Genomic DNA, 18,829 nt, shown 5'->3' with positions numbered 1-18,829 from the left:
TATTTTGAAGAGCGTCAGACTAAGCATACTATTATTTTTCTTAAGTTCATGTTAACAGAAATTTTAGTATACAAATTGTACATTCAAAACTATTTAATTTTTCTAACGACTTTATAACAGCGCTTTTAATTTTTTCCACAGTAAAAGAGAAACTTTATAAACCAGTTTTAAATGAACGTTTTAAACACTTTAAAAGTTGACTAACTCATTACACACAACAGTTATTAATAAGCGATTAACCGACAATTATAGCAAAAAATAAAGGGAAGTACGTCATTTGTAAATTTGCTTTAGGATTCCTTTAAAAAGCAAATGGTTATTTAATTGGATATTTCTCAAAAACAAGCTGAAAGCATTAAAAACCTAGTAAACAATTCCGCACTAATGACATGGTCCAAAAACGCATTTTTTGCGGTGCGCAGCGGTACTTTTCCTTAACCAATTCTAATAGGGGTAGAAAGGAAGTGGTGGGGGTTTGGTCATTCAGCCCCTGCGTCCAAAACATATGAATACCGTACACCTATTTTGATTCTGTCATAAAACCCCAAGTTTCCCTAAAACACACATCGTGATCCGGCATCGTAAAAACTCCAGTTGAAGGCACACGAGTGGTAAAAGTGGTGTAAATGCCCAGGATATCTTCTAGGACTTTAACTTTTCGGTAAGTACTGACTAATCCTTACGCATACTTTCAATGGGTTGTAAATTTTCCAACAGGGACCTTTGTAAACCGGCCTAAAGAAAGAGTAAAAGGCCATAAAAACTTTAAAATGCAAATTTCTGCAAATTCGAAGTGGTGCTGTTTATAGTCAAATTTCGTAGTAAGAAAGTCAGGTAGAATTTGCATGATTCCTTCTTCGGAAAGGGTTTGTTACAGCTGATTCTTAAACAGCTAAAATATGTATCATTTTTTCATATCAGAAAAAAATGTAAATTATGTTGAATTGCAGTCTACCATAGTTATTCCACATTTTTCCATTCGGTCGTTATCTCAGGCATTTGGCAACACTACACAAAAAAAAAGATTTCTTAAATCAAGAATCATATATTTTGATGCTCATATACCAAATTCTTGAATTAAGAATCTCTTCCACCAATAAAACGTGACGAAATTTCATTTAGCTCAACAAATATATTATTTATGACTCAATAATTTTTTTGTCAAAAGCTATATTTTGTTGTACAGGAATGTTCCTTCAACGTAGTTTCTCATTTTTCTCTTAACCATAAAATAACATAAAATCAGCAACTTATAATTAATTATTGTTGTGAAAATCATTTACTACTTTACATTATTTCCCAGAATATCCAGTTTTTGCATTAAGTATTACTAAAATTAAATCCTCTAGAATCAAGAGCACGCATATCTTTATCTATTTAGAAAAAATGAGAGAACTTTAGGGAAGTAAATTTGTGTTCTCATTATGTTCAATCTGGGATAAAGTAGGAACCGATTTCTGAAACTTGTTTTTCTCTAGCCATATTGTCACACATAAAAATAGACGCTAGGAGCACAATTGCAAAATTTTCTATTTTTACATCCGAAAAAAACAACTAATGACAATGACTAATCTACAGAGCCTTGTTTTTTCCGTAAAATTTTCCAGCGTTTCAAAAGAGCGAATAAAGATCCTCCTGCTGCTTACGTAATACTAAAAAAAATAACCTGAAACAGTACATTCAGTTGGTACTCTAAATTAAACCGAGCAACCTCAATCCGAAGCTGATTTTTTTAGCGCAGCGAATGGGGCAATAAATATCAGCAATAAATTGAAGGCCAATTTCAGACAAAAGTGCAATTAAAAATAAATGAGTTCCCCACTTCCCGGGTATACACAGAAAAAATATTACAGCTTTATATTGCGAACGTTAATGATATCAAAAAGCCGGGGACGATATTAAACTTTAATACATTTTTTATATGGAAACCCCATTAAACCGACCATATACATTTCAATATATCCGTTTTATTAGAGATTTTATTATTCTATTCCTCAAAATAACGATTACTTTTTTAATCTCGCATAAAGCTTTGGCTATATGGGGATAATAATATATCTCGTAAATCGCCCAGCTTTAGAAAGCTCCGGTTGGTAGGGGTAGCGAGTGGGAGGGGTGACTTCGTAGCGGCCGGGGGGTGGGGGATGACCGGCCGTAGCCGTAACTATCCTAGATTGGAATGGTCAGACAGGAACTTAGTTTGAATCAGTACACCAGAGCGATGTGTTGGTCACATGATCGCCTCCATCAGTGAACAGTTTTGTTTATCAGTGTTCCAAATGCCTGTGCTCGTGTGACACTGTTATTGTTATTGGATTATTCGTATGTCACTAGGTACATACTTTTAGTTTTTTTATCGGTTTTTTGTAGTTTTCTGCTAACCTACCTTATCGATTGATAAGGTATCGGCGATAGTTGGACAGTTTTTTTAAATTAAAGTGTATATATTTATGATAAACACTGACGATTTTCTGAAGCCTACACGTTACTTACAGGAATCAGTCGTGCTTTGTGAAATGAGAGGAGGTGTGTCCTACGAAATGAGTTCGACCTGTATGCAAGGTGGCATCCCTCTCCCCTTAGGAGGATATCAGCCCAACATGATGATAAAGCCTTCTTCGCCCGCCCCCGCTTGGCAATTCCATTCCGTCGTACCGGTAAGTATTCCTATTCCTTTTCGTAACTGAAAAACTCGTAAAGTAAGATAAACAATGTCCTAGTTTTTTATGTTCTTTGATTTAAAAATAGACCAAAGGATATTATGTTTCCAGAGCTCCTATTTTTGTGGCATATTTGTGGCACTTTTCTTAAAAACAGAATATAAACAAACATGTTATTTTGATTACTACGTCTATTTTTAATTTAACGTGGCTTCGTGTTACGCAAATCTGTATTTTAATCTTCAAAACAATAGTTGTTACGTAAATATACATTTTTTATATCACTTTTTTATTACCCTTTATCCGCGTTACGTACAGGGCCGCAACGCGAGAGATATTTATATATCAAATAAAATTTTTATTGTTGACCTTTACATAAAATCGTATTTTGTTTACAGAAACAAGAACCAATCGACCACGAGGAGAAAAATGACTCTGGGATCAATTCTGGAAGTGACATCCATTCCTCGTCACCAGGAAGTGACCACAGCGAAAACATTCCGTATTCGTCTCCCTTGAACAGTCAAATTACTCATCCGGTTCACCAATCCAACTACTGCTTAACCCCTATCGCAAGGCCGAATCCACCTTCCGCTATGATGTACCACCAACAACATGTATACAATGATCACAATCCTTTAACACCTCCTTGTTCAGAACCAATGGCTTCGCCAAAAGGTCACGAAAACCAGCACCCTACCACCTCAGCGTCCGAAGAAAAATCCGAGCCTATGGAACAACAACACAATTTGACTCCTTGCGCATCACCTGGTGCTGCAGGTCAATCCCAACCTCAACCATCAGTAGATAATACCCACACAGACAACCCCTTGAGAAGGTTGCAAATGGCCTTAGAGAAAAACGGTTTACTGTCGTCTCCGTTGTCACCAAAACCCAGCGAATACTCTGGCGAGGACGAGAACAAATCCGACAACGACGGGGATGAATACGACGAACAAGAACTAAGAGTACCAAAGGTAAACTCCCACGGCAAAGTCAAGACGTTTAAATGCAAACAGTGTGACTTTGTGGCCATCACGAAATTGGAGTTTTGGGACCACACTAGAAGTCACATCAAAGCCGACAAACTGCTGACTTGCCCCCAGTGCCCATTCGTGACTGAATACAAGCACCACTTAGAGTACCATCTCCGGAACCACTTCGGTTCCAAGCCATTTAAATGTACCCAATGCAAATACTCCTGTGTAAATAAGTCCATGCTTAACTCACATCTAAAGTCGCACTCTAATATATACCAGTACCGGTGCTCCGACTGCAGTTACGCAACCAAGTACTGTCACTCTTTGAAACTTCACCTTCGCAAATATGCACATAAACCCGCTATGGTGCTCAATCCAGATGGTACGCCTAATCCCCTACCCATAATAGACGTTTACGGAACTCGCAGAGGTCCAAAGGTGAAAAACCAAGATCAGAAATCTGTAGACGAACCGCCTATACCAGAGCAAGTCCTGCCTTTCCCTCTGAACCAAATCATGTTCAACCCCCCTCAGATGCAGTTGCCTTTCTCGGGATTTCCCTTCTTTCCTGGTTTTTCTGGGGCTTTGCCCAACCCCTTACTTCTCCACAACCTAGAGAAGATTGCGAAAGGACAAGCAGGTTTCCTGCCACCCCAGGAGCACGCAGAAGAATCCTCGGGATCCTCCCAACCCGATACTGAGGTCCTAGATCTTAGTAAACCTGAAGAGACCGTTCAGAAAAACCGTCGCAAGGGGCGCGCTTTCAAGCTGACCCCAACTCACGATAACTCTTCTGATGAGGAAGAGGAGACCACCATGTTCAGCAACGTGGAAGTGGTGGAGGAAAGAGAGCAGACTTCGAGAGGGGAAGCTGCTGAAGCGAAACCAGAAGAGGAGGTTTCGAATAATAACAACCACAAAGAAGACTTCACTTGCCAGTACTGCAGCATCAATTTCGGAGACGCGGTTCTCTACACCATGCACATGGGCTACCACGGTTATAAGAACCCGTTCACGTGCAACATGTGTGGAGAGGAATGCAAAGACAAAGTATCCTTCTTCTTGCACATCGCCCGCACCCCCCATTCCTAGATTGTCTTCTCCAAGACTGACTGTACATTCAGAAGAGCCTATGTTCTTATATTTTATAAAGACGGTTTTTAGTATATGTTTTTAATGTCTAGTCAACGTCAGTTATGTACGCAACTGTGCAATTTACTTTCTAGTTATGTTTGCGGAGACGTTACGGGTTCCAGGACCATCCACCTCAACCATGACTTTTGTATATTTTTTGGTACTTTTCTACTGTGTATGTATTTATTAACTTATTTGTAGGTTGTTTAATACAGCTAATGTTCCAAATGATAGCGGGGTTCTGAACGTGAATTCCTGTAAAAAAAAATAATTGAGAAGTTAGGTCGTAAGGAAATCGATATTTTTAAAATTTATTTATTACCAATTTTATGCCATATTTTTTGTAAAATGTATTATATAACGGGGCCACATCCTAAGACTGATCTGTAAATATCGGTGTTTTAGTATTAACTGAGCAAACAATCAAAAACGTGTATTATAAATGTGGGTATTATAGTTTAATAGTGCTACAACCAAATAATAAATGCATTTGTACAATATTCTATTGTGTGTCATTTGACTGAGGACGAACTCCTTTTCCTTTTGTGTTGCAGAAAATGGCAACGTTTTGATGGGCAGGAATTCCCAGAAATATTTTCTATTTTGCCTGAACATGAGAAAAAGTTCTGCTCTCTGTATTTCTTACAAAATTAAGAATAATAATTGATTTTTTTTTCTTTTTTAATCTGGATTAGATCAGAATGTAACAATCAAGGTTTCGTCACTTTTATTACATTTTCAATTCTAAGATTAAATCACATTTTTTGTTTTACAATATAAATTTTAAAATACAGTATACAGGGTGATTCACAAATGGTAACCAAAAATTAAACCTCGTATTATTTGGTGAATTTTAAGGGGTTTTTCCTAGAAAATTTTTGTCTATCTAGGACGCTTCGTTGAAAAGATACAGGGTGTTAAACCTCAAAAAATATTTTTAATTTTTTTTTAATAATTTAAAAACTAGGAAGTGAAATAATTTGAAATTGGACACATGTATTTTAGGGTGGCCCAAAAAAACAACGAATATTTTTTTTCGTGTTTCTTGTGAAAATATGTTAGTTTATCATGTTTTAAGAGCCCTCTAAAAAATCAAGGCAAAAAAAATTTTTTTACAAGTCGCTCATAATTTTTAAAAATTTCCAAAATCGTCGACAATTGAATTTTTTTTTACTTTTTTTTTCTCGTTATTTTATCATTTTCTAGGCTGGAAAAAATCTCAGTTCTGAAAATTTCAAATCGATATTTCAATTTCTAAAGGTCACTCATAATTATTTTAACTTTAAAAGTAGTGTATCTACCTATATTTTCGAGCGACCTCTAAAAATAAATATCAACGAACTAATAATTTTTTTTATTGAATTTGATGAACAAAAGAATAGAAATAGATCACGAGACACTTAAAAAATTTCTCGAGGCAAAATTTACTACCGCACTGAGTATCAAATATTTATAATTTTTTAATTTTTTAAAATTTAAGTAAAGTTTAGAGGTCGCTCGGAAACACTACTTTGAAAGTTAAAATAATTATGAAGTGACCTTTAGAAATTAAACTCGATTTGAAATTTTCAGAATCGAGATTTTTTCAACCTAGAAAATGATAAAATAACGAAAAAAAAAATTAAAAAAAAAATCAATTTTTGACGATTTAGGAAATTTTAAAAAATCTTGAGCGACCTCTAAAAAAATTTTTTTGAGGAGGCTCTTAGGACATGATAAACTAACATTTTCACAAGAGTCACGAAAAAAAAATTCGTTTTTTTTAAGCCACCCTAATGTATTTATGTAATCATTGTCCAAAATCTGAGGGCTTTTCATAAAATTTACATCCAGTGGCGAAGATACAGGGTATTTTCTAAATAAAATAGTACGCTATTGCTTTGCGATAACAACCATGATATTTTCGGATTCGTCTTTCAATTTTCTACAAACTACTAAGTATTCTTTTATGTTTTTAGAAAAAAGTCGGATTTTCGAGTAAAACTTAATAAACTAACTGAAAACATTTGACAAACACTAAACATTCAGTTATTTATTCATATAAAGAAATTAATAAAATTAGTCATCATTTTAATGATTTTATTTGAGTAAATGCTCAACGAAAATGTATTTTGTTCGAAATTTATTGTTACTTGGATCTGATGAAAAGCATTATTTATTATTTCTTCTAACTTCTCAGAATGTCAAAGTTACTATTGCAGACCACTAGGTAATTTTAAAAAGCGTTATATTCACCAAAGAATACGGGGTCATTTTTGGCCACCATTTGTGGATCACCCTGTATAACTGACATTATTTATTATTTTTTTTTAAGAACTGCTAAATCAGTCAAGTTATATTCAATAAAAACAATAAACAAATAAAAAATTAACCACACCTATTAGTAATGCAATAAAAATTTATTTTATTTGTAAAATGCGGACAACTAACTGGGTTTATTTTAATACGTCTATATGTTGGGTCTTATAAGTAAAAAAAAATTAATTGCATAGACTTATACATATAAAATTGAGGATATTAATATTTTCTAATGGAAAAACTAAGTAAAATAGTAAACCTCGTATACATTTAAATTATTCTTGAACACAAAATAAAGTTCTTATTTTCGACACCATTTTTTATAANTCAGTCAAGTTATATTCAATAAAAACAATAAAAAACAAATAAAAAATTAACCACACCAATAATGCAATAAAAATTATCATTTATAAAATGTGGACAACTAACTGGGTATATTTTAATACGTCTATATGTTGCGTCTTATAAATAAAAAAATAATAATTGCATAGACTTATACATATAAAATTGAGGATATTAATATTTTCTAATGGAAAAACTAAGTAAAATAGTAAACCTCGTATACACCATTTAATTTATTCTTGAACATAAAATAAATTTTGCACCAAATTTGTTCTTATTTTCTACACCATTTTTTATAACGACCTTATTAGTTCCTGATTCAACTTGTTTTTAGGAATTATGATGGCTTTCTTGCGTACTAAAAAACACGTTACTTTAGTGATGGATGTTTTCGCTCGAATTATGGTACGAGGAAAGTTGCAAAATTGTCAGGAATCGCTTTTTCAACATAATGAACTGAAACTTTATATTCGGGCAAATTTTTTAGAGGGAAATAACTTTTCTTTAAAACATTTTTCCCTGGGGTTGAAAATAAAGGTAGAGCTCTTGAGCCGATTTGCAGTTTTCGCCTGCCCCTCGTATATAACAAACGTTTTATGAACTTCGATGGGCGCTATTTTGATTTGACGACATACATAGACAATTGAATCGAAGGAATTTATTAAATTTATACATAACGTTTTTTTCCCTATGGTGCAAACTTTTTGGATAGCGCTGGACGTATATATTAATTTAACAGTAACTTATTGTTAAATTAATTATTGTAATAAGCAGTATTTTTCACGAAATTTTGGTACAAATCACATTAAGGAGTGCAAAATCCAGTGCCGTAGTGCTATTTTAAATAAAATATTCGCTAACCAATTTTATTGTTAAATTTGTCATTGGAAAAAAAATAAAAAGTAGGCTTTTTTTATTGATAATAAATTGTATTGTTATGTGATGTTTTTAAGCTTTATCTTAAAAAAAAAAACAAATTAAATGGTTCTTCTATAAAAGTGTCCATAAAATACAAAAATAATTTTGATTTTAATTTAATTTAAATACCAAATTGTAATAAGACGTGAAGAAATATATAAAAATTCTAAACATGGTCAAATAGGTACCTCGCGTATGTTCCAAAATTAAACTTTTTTAATATATTTGGCCTTAATTACCAAATTACAAAATACCTTGTTTAGGTGGTAATATGGTTTACAGGATGTTGATTAAGTACTTCGAAAAATTTTAAAGGGTGATTCTTTGAGTGAATTTGAATCAAAAAGTTTATGTGAACCTAGGTCTACACATCAGCAGTTTTCAAGACAGTGAAATTTAAAAAAAAATCACCGTTTCTAAAATCTATTAGTATATCTAATTAATAATTCATATTACCACCTCAGCAAAATACAAAATTTCTACGTTATTGATTTTTAGGACTTATTATTAGTTTATATTTAAAATTGTACCTACTCTAGCAAAAATAATATTTTTTTTTATAATTGGTTCTAGAATTATTTTACATTTTTGTAGTGTTTGGTGACGTTAATGAAAATTAAAAAGTAATAAATCGAAAATGATTCGTTTTTCGAATAAAATGAGATTTTTTTCTTGGATTAAAAACACTACAAGATCCATCAAATTTTCAAAATATCCATTGACGTCAAATTTCTGAGGTTTTCAATGAAAACGAGTCCCAGTATCTGCGAAACTAGTGCTATTTCTATCCGAATATTGTGAATTTTTACCTTTAATTAAATAATTCATTAGCTTATGTTTCATCATTCCAACGTCTTCATGGATATTTTGGACAAGGTGATTTTATTAATTCAATACCCTTATCTCTAAAACTATTGTTTTGTGGGTCCATGTTTATATAACTTCTTTGGCTTAAATTCACTCAAAGAATATTCGCTTAAAGTTTGTCGACGTACTTAGATAACACCCTGTATATTGGCCAAACAAATACATACCTACTTATTTAAAAAAGAAAAATATATTATCATGTATTTTTAAATCTACAAAGTAAAACAGCTCTAATACAGCACGATCAAAATTTGTTAAATAATTTCAAGTTTAATGAAACTGTTACAAAAATATAAAAAAAATGCTTTTACAAAAGATGGTCGATATTAAGATAGGAAGGAATATGTATCTAAGAAATAATTATTTTAATGTATTTGTGATTGTTTTTAACTCCTTTGTATCTTGTTTGAACTGACTCCCTCGCCACCTATTATAAACTGAAAATCAGTGTTCGTCGTTGAATTTGAAAGGATTAACACTGTCATTGTTACATCTAAATGCCCTTATGTACAATTAATTTTTTTTTACTTCATTCAATACAGGTATTATATCGCATTTTAGAGATAGTAATTTTTTTTAATAATATGTATTTTTTATAATTTAATATTCTTTGTTATATTTAATTATTGTTTTTATTGTGCTTGTATTTATTGATTTTGTAAACATGAAGGGTAACAGTGTTTTTTGTCATACTTTCTGACATAATCCAAATCAAAAAAGAAAAAAGTAACAGTCGGAGTTACAAAATAAATATTTAAAAAAATAATTAAGCATATGAAAACTAATAACTTAAAAAATATATAATTATTCTGTTGACCTTCTATTTTTCTATAAATATTAGCTTTACGCTATTCTGATCTATTTAGGTAACGTACTATTCTTTTCCATAAGTGAGCATGATTTTTGCTTCATTTATTACTATGAATTTACATTTTCAGAAACGCTTAGCATGAGTTCAATTTGACAGGAATTGTTCATTTTGCACAGGAGGTTGTTAATTTAACGTTTCGTCCACAATTTTTTTTATTAACTTCTATTTCAAACGAGACCGATCGCAAGTCAAGTCCCATCCATTCAGACACGGCCATAATGTGTAAAACACACTTCCCTACTTAACCGGATTAACCTTTCTCCGTTTTTTTTCTCCATTCAAAACGCAACGTGCGTAAAATCTAAGTGACTCCACATGTGCTCGTAATTTATTCGATTCTAGTTTGTTTCCCCTATTTTTAAACGTTTCCCTAAAATACGGAATTCAATGGAGGAACGAGCCACGGGATGACAAAGCACGTGTAGGATGAGACTGAGGTTTGGACCAAGAACATAGACGTAGCCTGTAGGGTAATATGGGCATAGTTTATTTATTTACATTAAATAATTTTGCTAAGAATATTACATCTCTGACAATAATTCAGTTAAAAGATTTGGGGAACGAAACGTACAACTTTACTTTTATTTTAAATTGCCGACGTGTCGACCTTTGGAACAACCACTTCCAAAATATTTTAAATAACCTTGAGAAAGATACAATAAAGTTGTTGAAATGTCGGCAATTTTATGAAAAAAATGAAGTTGTACATTCAGTACAAACTCTTTAGTGTTTTATCTAAATTATTTTCCATTTACAGGGTGCCCACTTTCTTCTGAACATAACCTTATTATTTTTTTTAACATTACATCGTGCATTACAATGGTACACTATTGCATTTTTTAATTTCTCGCTGAAAGCCGACTTTGATAAATAGATGGCAGTATTTTAATTTTTTTAACGGAACTCTTCAGTAGATTTGATAGAAATAGAAGCAAAATTTAATTTCCTTGCGATTTTATTAACATATCCTGGTGTCTTTTTCTTATAGTGTACAGGATATTGGCGGTTTTTCATATTTTTTGTTCCTATTTCCATGTTAAATAGGAAGTGCCACATAAGAATATGACTTTTAAAACTAAAAGAGACAGAAAAATTATATTTTGACGTTGTTTAATGTAAAAGTTACCGAAATATTAGAAAAATTGTCACAACAATGTACGAATAAATTTCTTAACAAAGTAATGCAAAAATATGATCACAATAATTCAACACATGGCCTTGAAAACGTGTACTAATATTACTAATAATAAAATAATAAAAAGAAAAGAGAAAATTCTTGAAAAAATACTAAAAAGATCTATAATATTAATCTTTCAAAATGTCTACAGGTTTGCAGAGCATATAATTGAATACCTATACTCTTATCAATATACTAAGAATTTTGGGTACTTATAATGACTCTGATAGCGTGCTACTTTCAATTTTGAGTGTCTCGCATTGTGGTGGATGGCGAAGAATAAATTTTACTTGTTATAAATGTCTTAGTCAATCCATTTATACAACAGAAAATGTAAATTTTAAAACATTAACTTTACTATTTTGGGTTTTAATAGTGCATTTGTATTTTTGTTTAACTTTAACGAAACAGCTACAAAAAATTTTAAAAACCTCGAATTTCTGCAGACAAAAAATAGACCCTAAGAAATTTTAGGATATCAACAGAATATTAATGTAGTTTTTTATTTAAATTTATTCAACTATTGAAAAAAACGGGCTAAGTTTTATATCCATTTTTGTTAAACATAGGTTTCCACTTACAATACTCACGATATCCATGATCCAAAACTTGGAACAGCATAATTAAAGTTTATTCATTAAATATGTAAAATACAAGAGTTTTTTTTCGTTCTTGGATGACTGATGAAAATGCCCTTGTAATGTTTTGTTTCATAAGTATTCGACATTTTCGATAATGCTACAAACACCAATTTTTTTTAATTAGGCCTGAAATTGGAAGGAAAATTCGATGATGCAGGGTAAGTCATTTAAAGAAATGAAATAATTTATGCCAAGAAGAAATTGTACACCCTGTATAATTGAAAATAATTTAAAATGTGGAGGAATTGGTATGATGCAATTTTTACTTGAAACCCTTTTTGTGTTATTGATATTACCAAAGCGATTAATAATCCGTTTTATAAGATACACCCTGTATATAAAAAAAATCAAATTAAAGGTGCCACGTTGTAATAGTGCCGCCACTGTTAATTCCACAATAATTTCAATAGTTCATGAATGGGGAGGGCTGAAAAAAATCTGCCGCTGCCTGTCAAGGTACTCTATAATGGTGGAACCTCTTAGTTACTTCCGCTGTCGACAAAAACCGGCGACATTTGACCCCATCAGCACGTGGACATGTGCAGTTGTTGCCTCGCTTCGCGCACAGCACGCCCCAAGTCCAAATTTTTATATTCAAGTGCGTCTAGGTCCTTTAGACGTGTACAACCTGGATTAACAAGAAATGTTCGCTATTTTTTTTGTGATAGGAACAGTAAATAAAAAAAACACTCGTGTAAGGTCAATTTTTAATGTTATCAGCCTTGCAGATTTGGAATTAGGTACACTGAACTATTTTTAAAATTTGTGAAATATTTTGAATTTAACTTTAAAATTATTAATTCTTTGAAAAACTAAACAATCATGTTAGTTTTTGTCAATGTCCATTTATTTATTGTAAAAAAATATTAATGTTCTCCAATTACTTTTCAGCTAAAATAATTCAATTCTATAAGGTGTTTTTTAAAATTTGGTTGCTAAACAGAAAACAGAAGACTCAATTGAAGCAAAAAGATTTCCATGAAATCGTTTAGCAGAAAAGTTACTGGGCGATAAATGTGCACTTTCCAAAGCACAGATTTTTTGAAATAACATGAAACTTGCAATAACTTCATGGAGACACAGTTTTTTCCTCATACAGTAGCGGAAACATTGGAAGTAACTGTTCTTTATTTAAACAAATTATACGCGGCATTTTTTTTTAATAATACATAACTAAATTTTTCTTAAAAGACACAGAAAAGGTACTCCTGTTAATATCTTCGATAATAATCGATAATTTACACCATTTTTGGAATAAAATGGCATTAAATATTTATATGGGAATTAATCTCTTTCTCGAATTTAATTATCCATTTTTTCGTGAACTCCTAAAATTCAGTAGGTTTTAAATATGACATTAACGGATTCAATTCCAACTAATTAATTGTTTTTCTTTCAATATAGTATCCTTTTTTGGATAAAGAAACTTCAATTATTCCATGCTTCTCCGTCAGTGGAATGATGAAAAAAATTATTAATCCGTGAACTTATTACAGTCGATAATTTAAATACCTGTATTTCATTTGAACCATTTCAACCATTTTGAAGTGATTTAAAAAATATCTACATTTTTGACAACCAACGTTTTGCTTTACAAACGTCTCCTATCTGCGCTATCTCAGTTTGGCACCATATATTAAAACACCCTGTATAAGTCTATTTTTGTTTGACCTTTCCAGCATTTTATAAAATTTATGTCAGTTTGGTCATATTAGTTAACTATGCAGTGCTATAGTGGCCTCAATTGAAAAGGAACATTTTCAGATTAAAGAACCTCTATAAAAATAAGTCTATGTGATTGAAGTCTGAATGTCTTGGGGGTCACTTGTTCCAATAAACCTAAATAAATTGAAATTAGATGTTCAAATAAAAAAAAATGTTATAATTCTTTGAAACTATATGACTCTCAAAAAGAAAAAAGAAGAATTTTGAGTTCCTTTACAATTTTTAATGCATAATTTTAACAATTTCAGTTATTACATACATTTTTTCCGTATTTTACATTTCTTCAGATTTTTTTATTTGTAGATATAAGTACAGGATGATTCACTATATTTTGACCCTCCCCCCCATTAACTCTTCTATTTTTAGAGTTATAAAAAAATGTGAATTGCAAAAGTTGCACGATTTTCTATGAAGTTTCCGAAAATGATAGTAGAAAAACAAATGGACTCAACAAACTCTATATATCTATGCTCGACAGTGAACGTTCTATCCAAATATGTAACAATATACAGGGTGTTCCATTTAAATTAACAAAGTTAACATCTGCGGCCATTTTGTTTGGACTTCATTTGTTTGTCTACTATTATTTTCGGCAACTTCATAAAAAAACGTGCAACTTTTGCATTTCACATTTTTTTATAACTCTCAAAACAAAAAAGTTAATGGAGGGGTCAAAATATAGTGAATGACCCTGTATATTAAATCGTTTATGATCTTTAATACAAAAATTATTGTTCTAAATTATTATGTGTTGCAAGGTTGACGTTTTTTAAGTAAATTCGTAATAAGGTTATTTAAAACCCACTATTTTGAGCACATAAAGGGCAATTAATTATTTTCAGTGGGTAATTGAAAATCCAGATCCGTAGACAAGCACCATTGGCCGACGTTGATGAACGCAACACAATAGGACCTTATAATCTTTCCAGTGCGATTTCAATAGCCCCGGCAATTATTTACGAAAATCCCCCATGGCTGACCGTTGGTCAGCGTGAGTCATGAGAGTATTTTCTTATTGCAAAAATTGCTTTTTACCCCCCAAAACGGACCCTATACGCACTCGCCGTAACCCCATTTCATGATTTATTGTACTGAAATAAGAAATATGGCGCGGTACTTTTGTTGTAAATACGGTAAATAAATGATATGGATTTGAGGGTGTGAAATAGAGGGTGGAGAACGGTCAGTTCTGAGAGCTTGGACGTCGGTCTTTACAGGAAGAATTCGACACTGGGTGGATATTGCTTTTAATTATTATCAGCTGTGGATATAAGACCATCCTGCTCAGGTTGGAAAAAGAAATTGTTTGAGTGAATTTTTATTTCTTCCTAGATTGCATAATTGAAAGACACAAATATTAAATTTGAAATTAATTCTTGCGGTTTAAATATCATTTCGTTATTACGTTATATGACGATTAATAAATCGTAAATTAAATAAAATGCTTTGTTCATTAAAATACAGGGTGGGCCATTAGTGTGAGAAAGTAAAATAACTCCCTTGTTACTCATAATACAGAAAAAAAGTTTATATAAAAGTTGTCAAGAAACCTAAACTACAAAATTAATTTGAAACATACAGGGCGATGAGTAAAAACAGGACACGCCGAAGATTACATATTTTAAACGGAACACCCTGTATATTTTTAAACATACGGATTTCCGAGAAAATTCTATATATGGCAGTATAAACAGTTTATCATTTTAATGAGGGGTTGCCAAGTTATGTAGAAATTCTTTGAATTTTGGAAAAAACATAACCTCGAAGAAGTTGTATTAACTTTCAGCTACTAACACTCGGAACAAAATAATTAGACAAAGTTATAGACAAATGTTAGACAAAGGCTCCTATATCAGCTAATATCGATATTTTATACAGGGCATTTTTTTATAATACGATAATTTTTAGAAAGTCTAAACTTGATTTTTTAAAATTTTTCAAATGACACGCCCTGTATTTTATTATGAACTGACAATTTGACACAATGTGACGGTTTTTTCCAAAGCCATTTCGTGCGATTGAAAATAATAAAAATTAGTTTTTTCCAGAAATGTTGCTATAGGTATCTTAAAAACTAACAACTTTAGGTATAGAACAGACTTAATAAAAGTTGAAGTGGACTGATATGTGAATAAAATAGAACAATAAAATACAGGATGTGCCATTTGAAAAATTTTAGAAAATCAAGTTTGAACTTTCTAAAAATGATCGAATTATAAAAAATGCCCTGTATAAAATATCGATATTAGCTAATATAGGAGTCTTTGCCTTACATTTGTCTATAATTCTGTCAAATATTTCTGCTCCAAGTGTTAGTAGTTGAAAATTAATACAACTTCTTCGAGGTCGTGTTTTTTCCAAAATTCGAAGAATTTTCTACATAACTTGGCAACCCCGCACTAGTATGTTAAACTGTTTATATTGCCATATATAGAATTTGCTCAGAAATCCATATGTTTAAAAATATACAGGGTGCTTCATTTAAAAAATGTAATATTTGGCGTGTCCCGTTTTTACTAATCGCCCTGTAAGTTTCAAATTAATTTTGTCCTTTTGGTTTTTTGATTCTGTAGAACTTTTATATAAAGTTTTTTTCTGTGTTATCAATAACAAGGGAGTTATTTTACTTTCTCACACTAATGGCCCACCCTGTATATTAAAAAAAGCATTCTAAAATTTCAGAATGTATGAAAAGTGATATAAATATACGAGATATTCGGAAATTATGAACAAAAGTATTGAGAGATGATCTACTCACGCTGAAAGAAATCCATTGTAAGGATTAAGGGTCTCTATTTTGCGTAAAAAAGTATCACAATTGCAATCATACCTAGATATATAAAAAGTATTTTCGTATAATTCCTCCAAAAATAGCGTATTGCTTTTATTCTTTTTTATGCTTTGTTTTTATTTAATATTTTTATAAATTTTTCAAAAATTATTCGGATAAATCTGAGCTTGACATGCGCAGTAAGAGTTTTATGTTACACCTGTGACTTTTACATCTTTATTATATTAGATTATTTAGCATTGTTTTAACTCTATTTCAGATTGTAGCTGGGTTAATTTCAAATATTTTCTCTTATATGAACATAAGTACTCGTTAAAAAGTACTAAAAGTACATAAGTACTCGTAAACTCGTTTTTGTTTAAAAGTTACAAGCATTTTAAAAAATAATTTCATATTTCAAAGTAATCTAATAAATAAAAATGGTGGTTGCTATAACAACAATTATTAGCAATTTTGTTTAGGTATTCATTTGACACTTAGTGTTAAAGTGCTAAATAAAAAATTTTATTGACAACTGAAGAGTATGCAGATATTGTTTTTGTATATGGATTACATATTTTAAAATGCTTGTAACTTCTAAAGAAAAACGAGTTGGACTTATGTTCATATGAGAAAAAAATGTTTGAAATTAACCCGCTGCCATCTTTCAAAGTTTGTCTTAGAGCTTGTAGAACACCTTGTATAAAGACATGAGAAATTATAATCGAATGTAAACAGTGTTTTCCAAATTCATTGATTGACTTGAATGCAATTTTTGTTTTATTTTAAGATTTTCTATTTTCTACTATGAAAAATATAGCTACTACTATACAGGGTGATTCAAAACTTATCCAAAAAAAAAATTCTGGAAGTACAGGGGACTCTTACAAACACAATTTTGTAAAAAAAATCAAAAAGGGCAGTTCGAAAATTATTTAAAAATACACTTCTGCACGGCACTGGAAACTTGTCCACTGTAAAACCTGACCTCGCACAATGCGACCGTCACGGCGACAGTGATAAAAACGGACAAAAATTTGAAAGAATTTCGCAAAGAAAGGGATAAATAGAATTTTATAGCACCTATTTTATATCAGCAAATTCAACTGATTTTGTCGCTATTGCGTTATTATTAATTAATAAAATTAATTTGTGGTTTTAAATAATAAAATAATTTGGATCCGTCTTACTCAGTTTCTGCGAACTAACAGAAATGCTGTCTTGTTTCACCATAACACAAATGCTTCACCAAAATACAAATGTGTTCTTACTTCACCATGAATTAAAACGATATCCATCAACTAACTACTACTACTAAACTACTAAAAAAACTATTGTAAACACTATGGCAACGACGACTGTAAAATCGGATTTCAGTATTCGCTGAGGCCACGTGGCTCTCCACGCGTATTACGAATGACGCTAGAGACTACGGTTGTCCAGCTATGTAATGGTTGAAAGTACTACATCTTCAATAATTTTTTTCTCGGAAACTATAAGGATTTTACAAAAATTTTTCTTCATTTATCATGCCGCATCTATTCCCAAAGTTTTTTGGATAAGTTGTGAATCACCCTGTATAACTAGTACTATACTACTACTAATATTATACAGGGATGGCCAGAAGTATGGAATAAAATTCATATCTTTTGAATGAGTTAATTTTTTTTAAAACGCCGAAACACGTTAACTGATTTTGATTTTTTCCCATCTTTCGGTTATATAATAATTAATTTTTCTTCAACCCCCTAACCCCCAACTACCCCTACTTTTTTTTCAAGTGGAAACATAAAGCATTAGGGGGCTTGTTGAAAAGCTTATAGAAAACCGAATCCAGCCATACCAATTTTTTAGGGTTGTATAAAACACCTACTTAACAAGTGAAATAAAATTTAATTATATTCAGTGTTATCCTCCATGAATTTGCACATAATAAAATAAAGAAACTGTAAAAACTGTATCTATCACTTCTAACGCAAAAAGATATATTTTTTATGTTGCGTTTTTTTGGTACCACTTACTTGCCAGGCTTTCTGGTTAATTTTTCGCTTTAGTTGTAAATTGGAGTTTGAAACGTTACTATTGTGTCGAAATCAAGTTATTTACTGAATTGCAATGGTATTGTCGAAAAGGCAACGCATCGAAATCTTGATATTGCTTGGATGTGGGGACAAAATAAGAAGTCAGGCTGAAGTGCGCGATTTATTTAATGCGAAATATCCCGAATACCAAATCTCGCAAGGGACAGTTAGTAAAATATTTCACAAATTTGAGGAACACGGTACAGTACAGACTTTGCCCAAAACTGGACGGGCACGTGCTTTGAATGAAGAAAAGAAATTAGACATTGCATTAGAACTTGTTGAAAATCCTCATACTTCAACTGTTTCATTGGCCCGCAATCACGATGCTTCTCGAACTGCAATTCGAATGTTTCTGAAACAAG

At 31.6% G+C, this 18,829-nt stretch overlaps 1 protein-coding gene and 1 long non-coding RNA gene across 2 annotated transcripts in view; both read left to right on the top strand.

Moving 5' to 3' along the window:
* The window catches only part of LOC108911013, an 81,935-nt gene that overhangs the window by 27,708 nt on the left and 35,398 nt on the right, over positions 1 to 18,829 (top strand). The gene's annotated exons all lie outside the window — the stretch shown is intronic.
* Positions 2,205 to 5,274, top strand: LOC108911004 (protein hunchback-like). Its single transcript, XM_018715820.1, has 3 exons — positions 2,205 to 2,334; positions 2,496 to 2,657; positions 3,059 to 5,274. Exons 2-3 carry the CDS (start codon positions 2,517 to 2,519, stop codon positions 4,730 to 4,732), a joined length of 1,815 nt encoding a protein of 604 aa, XP_018571336.1. The 5' UTR covers positions 2,205 to 2,334; positions 2,496 to 2,516; the 3' UTR covers positions 4,733 to 5,274.

This window comes from Anoplophora glabripennis, unplaced genomic scaffold (assembly GCF_000390285.2).
Source record: "Anoplophora glabripennis isolate ALB-LARVAE unplaced genomic scaffold, Agla_2.0 scaffold24, whole genome shotgun sequence".
NCBI lineage: Eukaryota > Metazoa > Arthropoda > Insecta > Coleoptera > Cerambycidae > Anoplophora > Anoplophora glabripennis.
Note: the sequence above shows the minus strand (reverse complement) of the source record. Positions and strands in the feature narration are given on the sequence as shown.

Coding starts and splice junctions, on each gene's coding strand:
- LOC108911004 (XM_018715820.1), top strand. CDS start 2,517: ATGAGAGGAGGTGTGTCCTACGAAATGAGTTCGACCTGTATGCAAGGT. Junction 2,658..3,058: donor AATTCCATTCCGTCGTACCG/GTAAGTATTCCT, acceptor TTTTGTTTACAG/AAACAAGAACCAATCGACCA.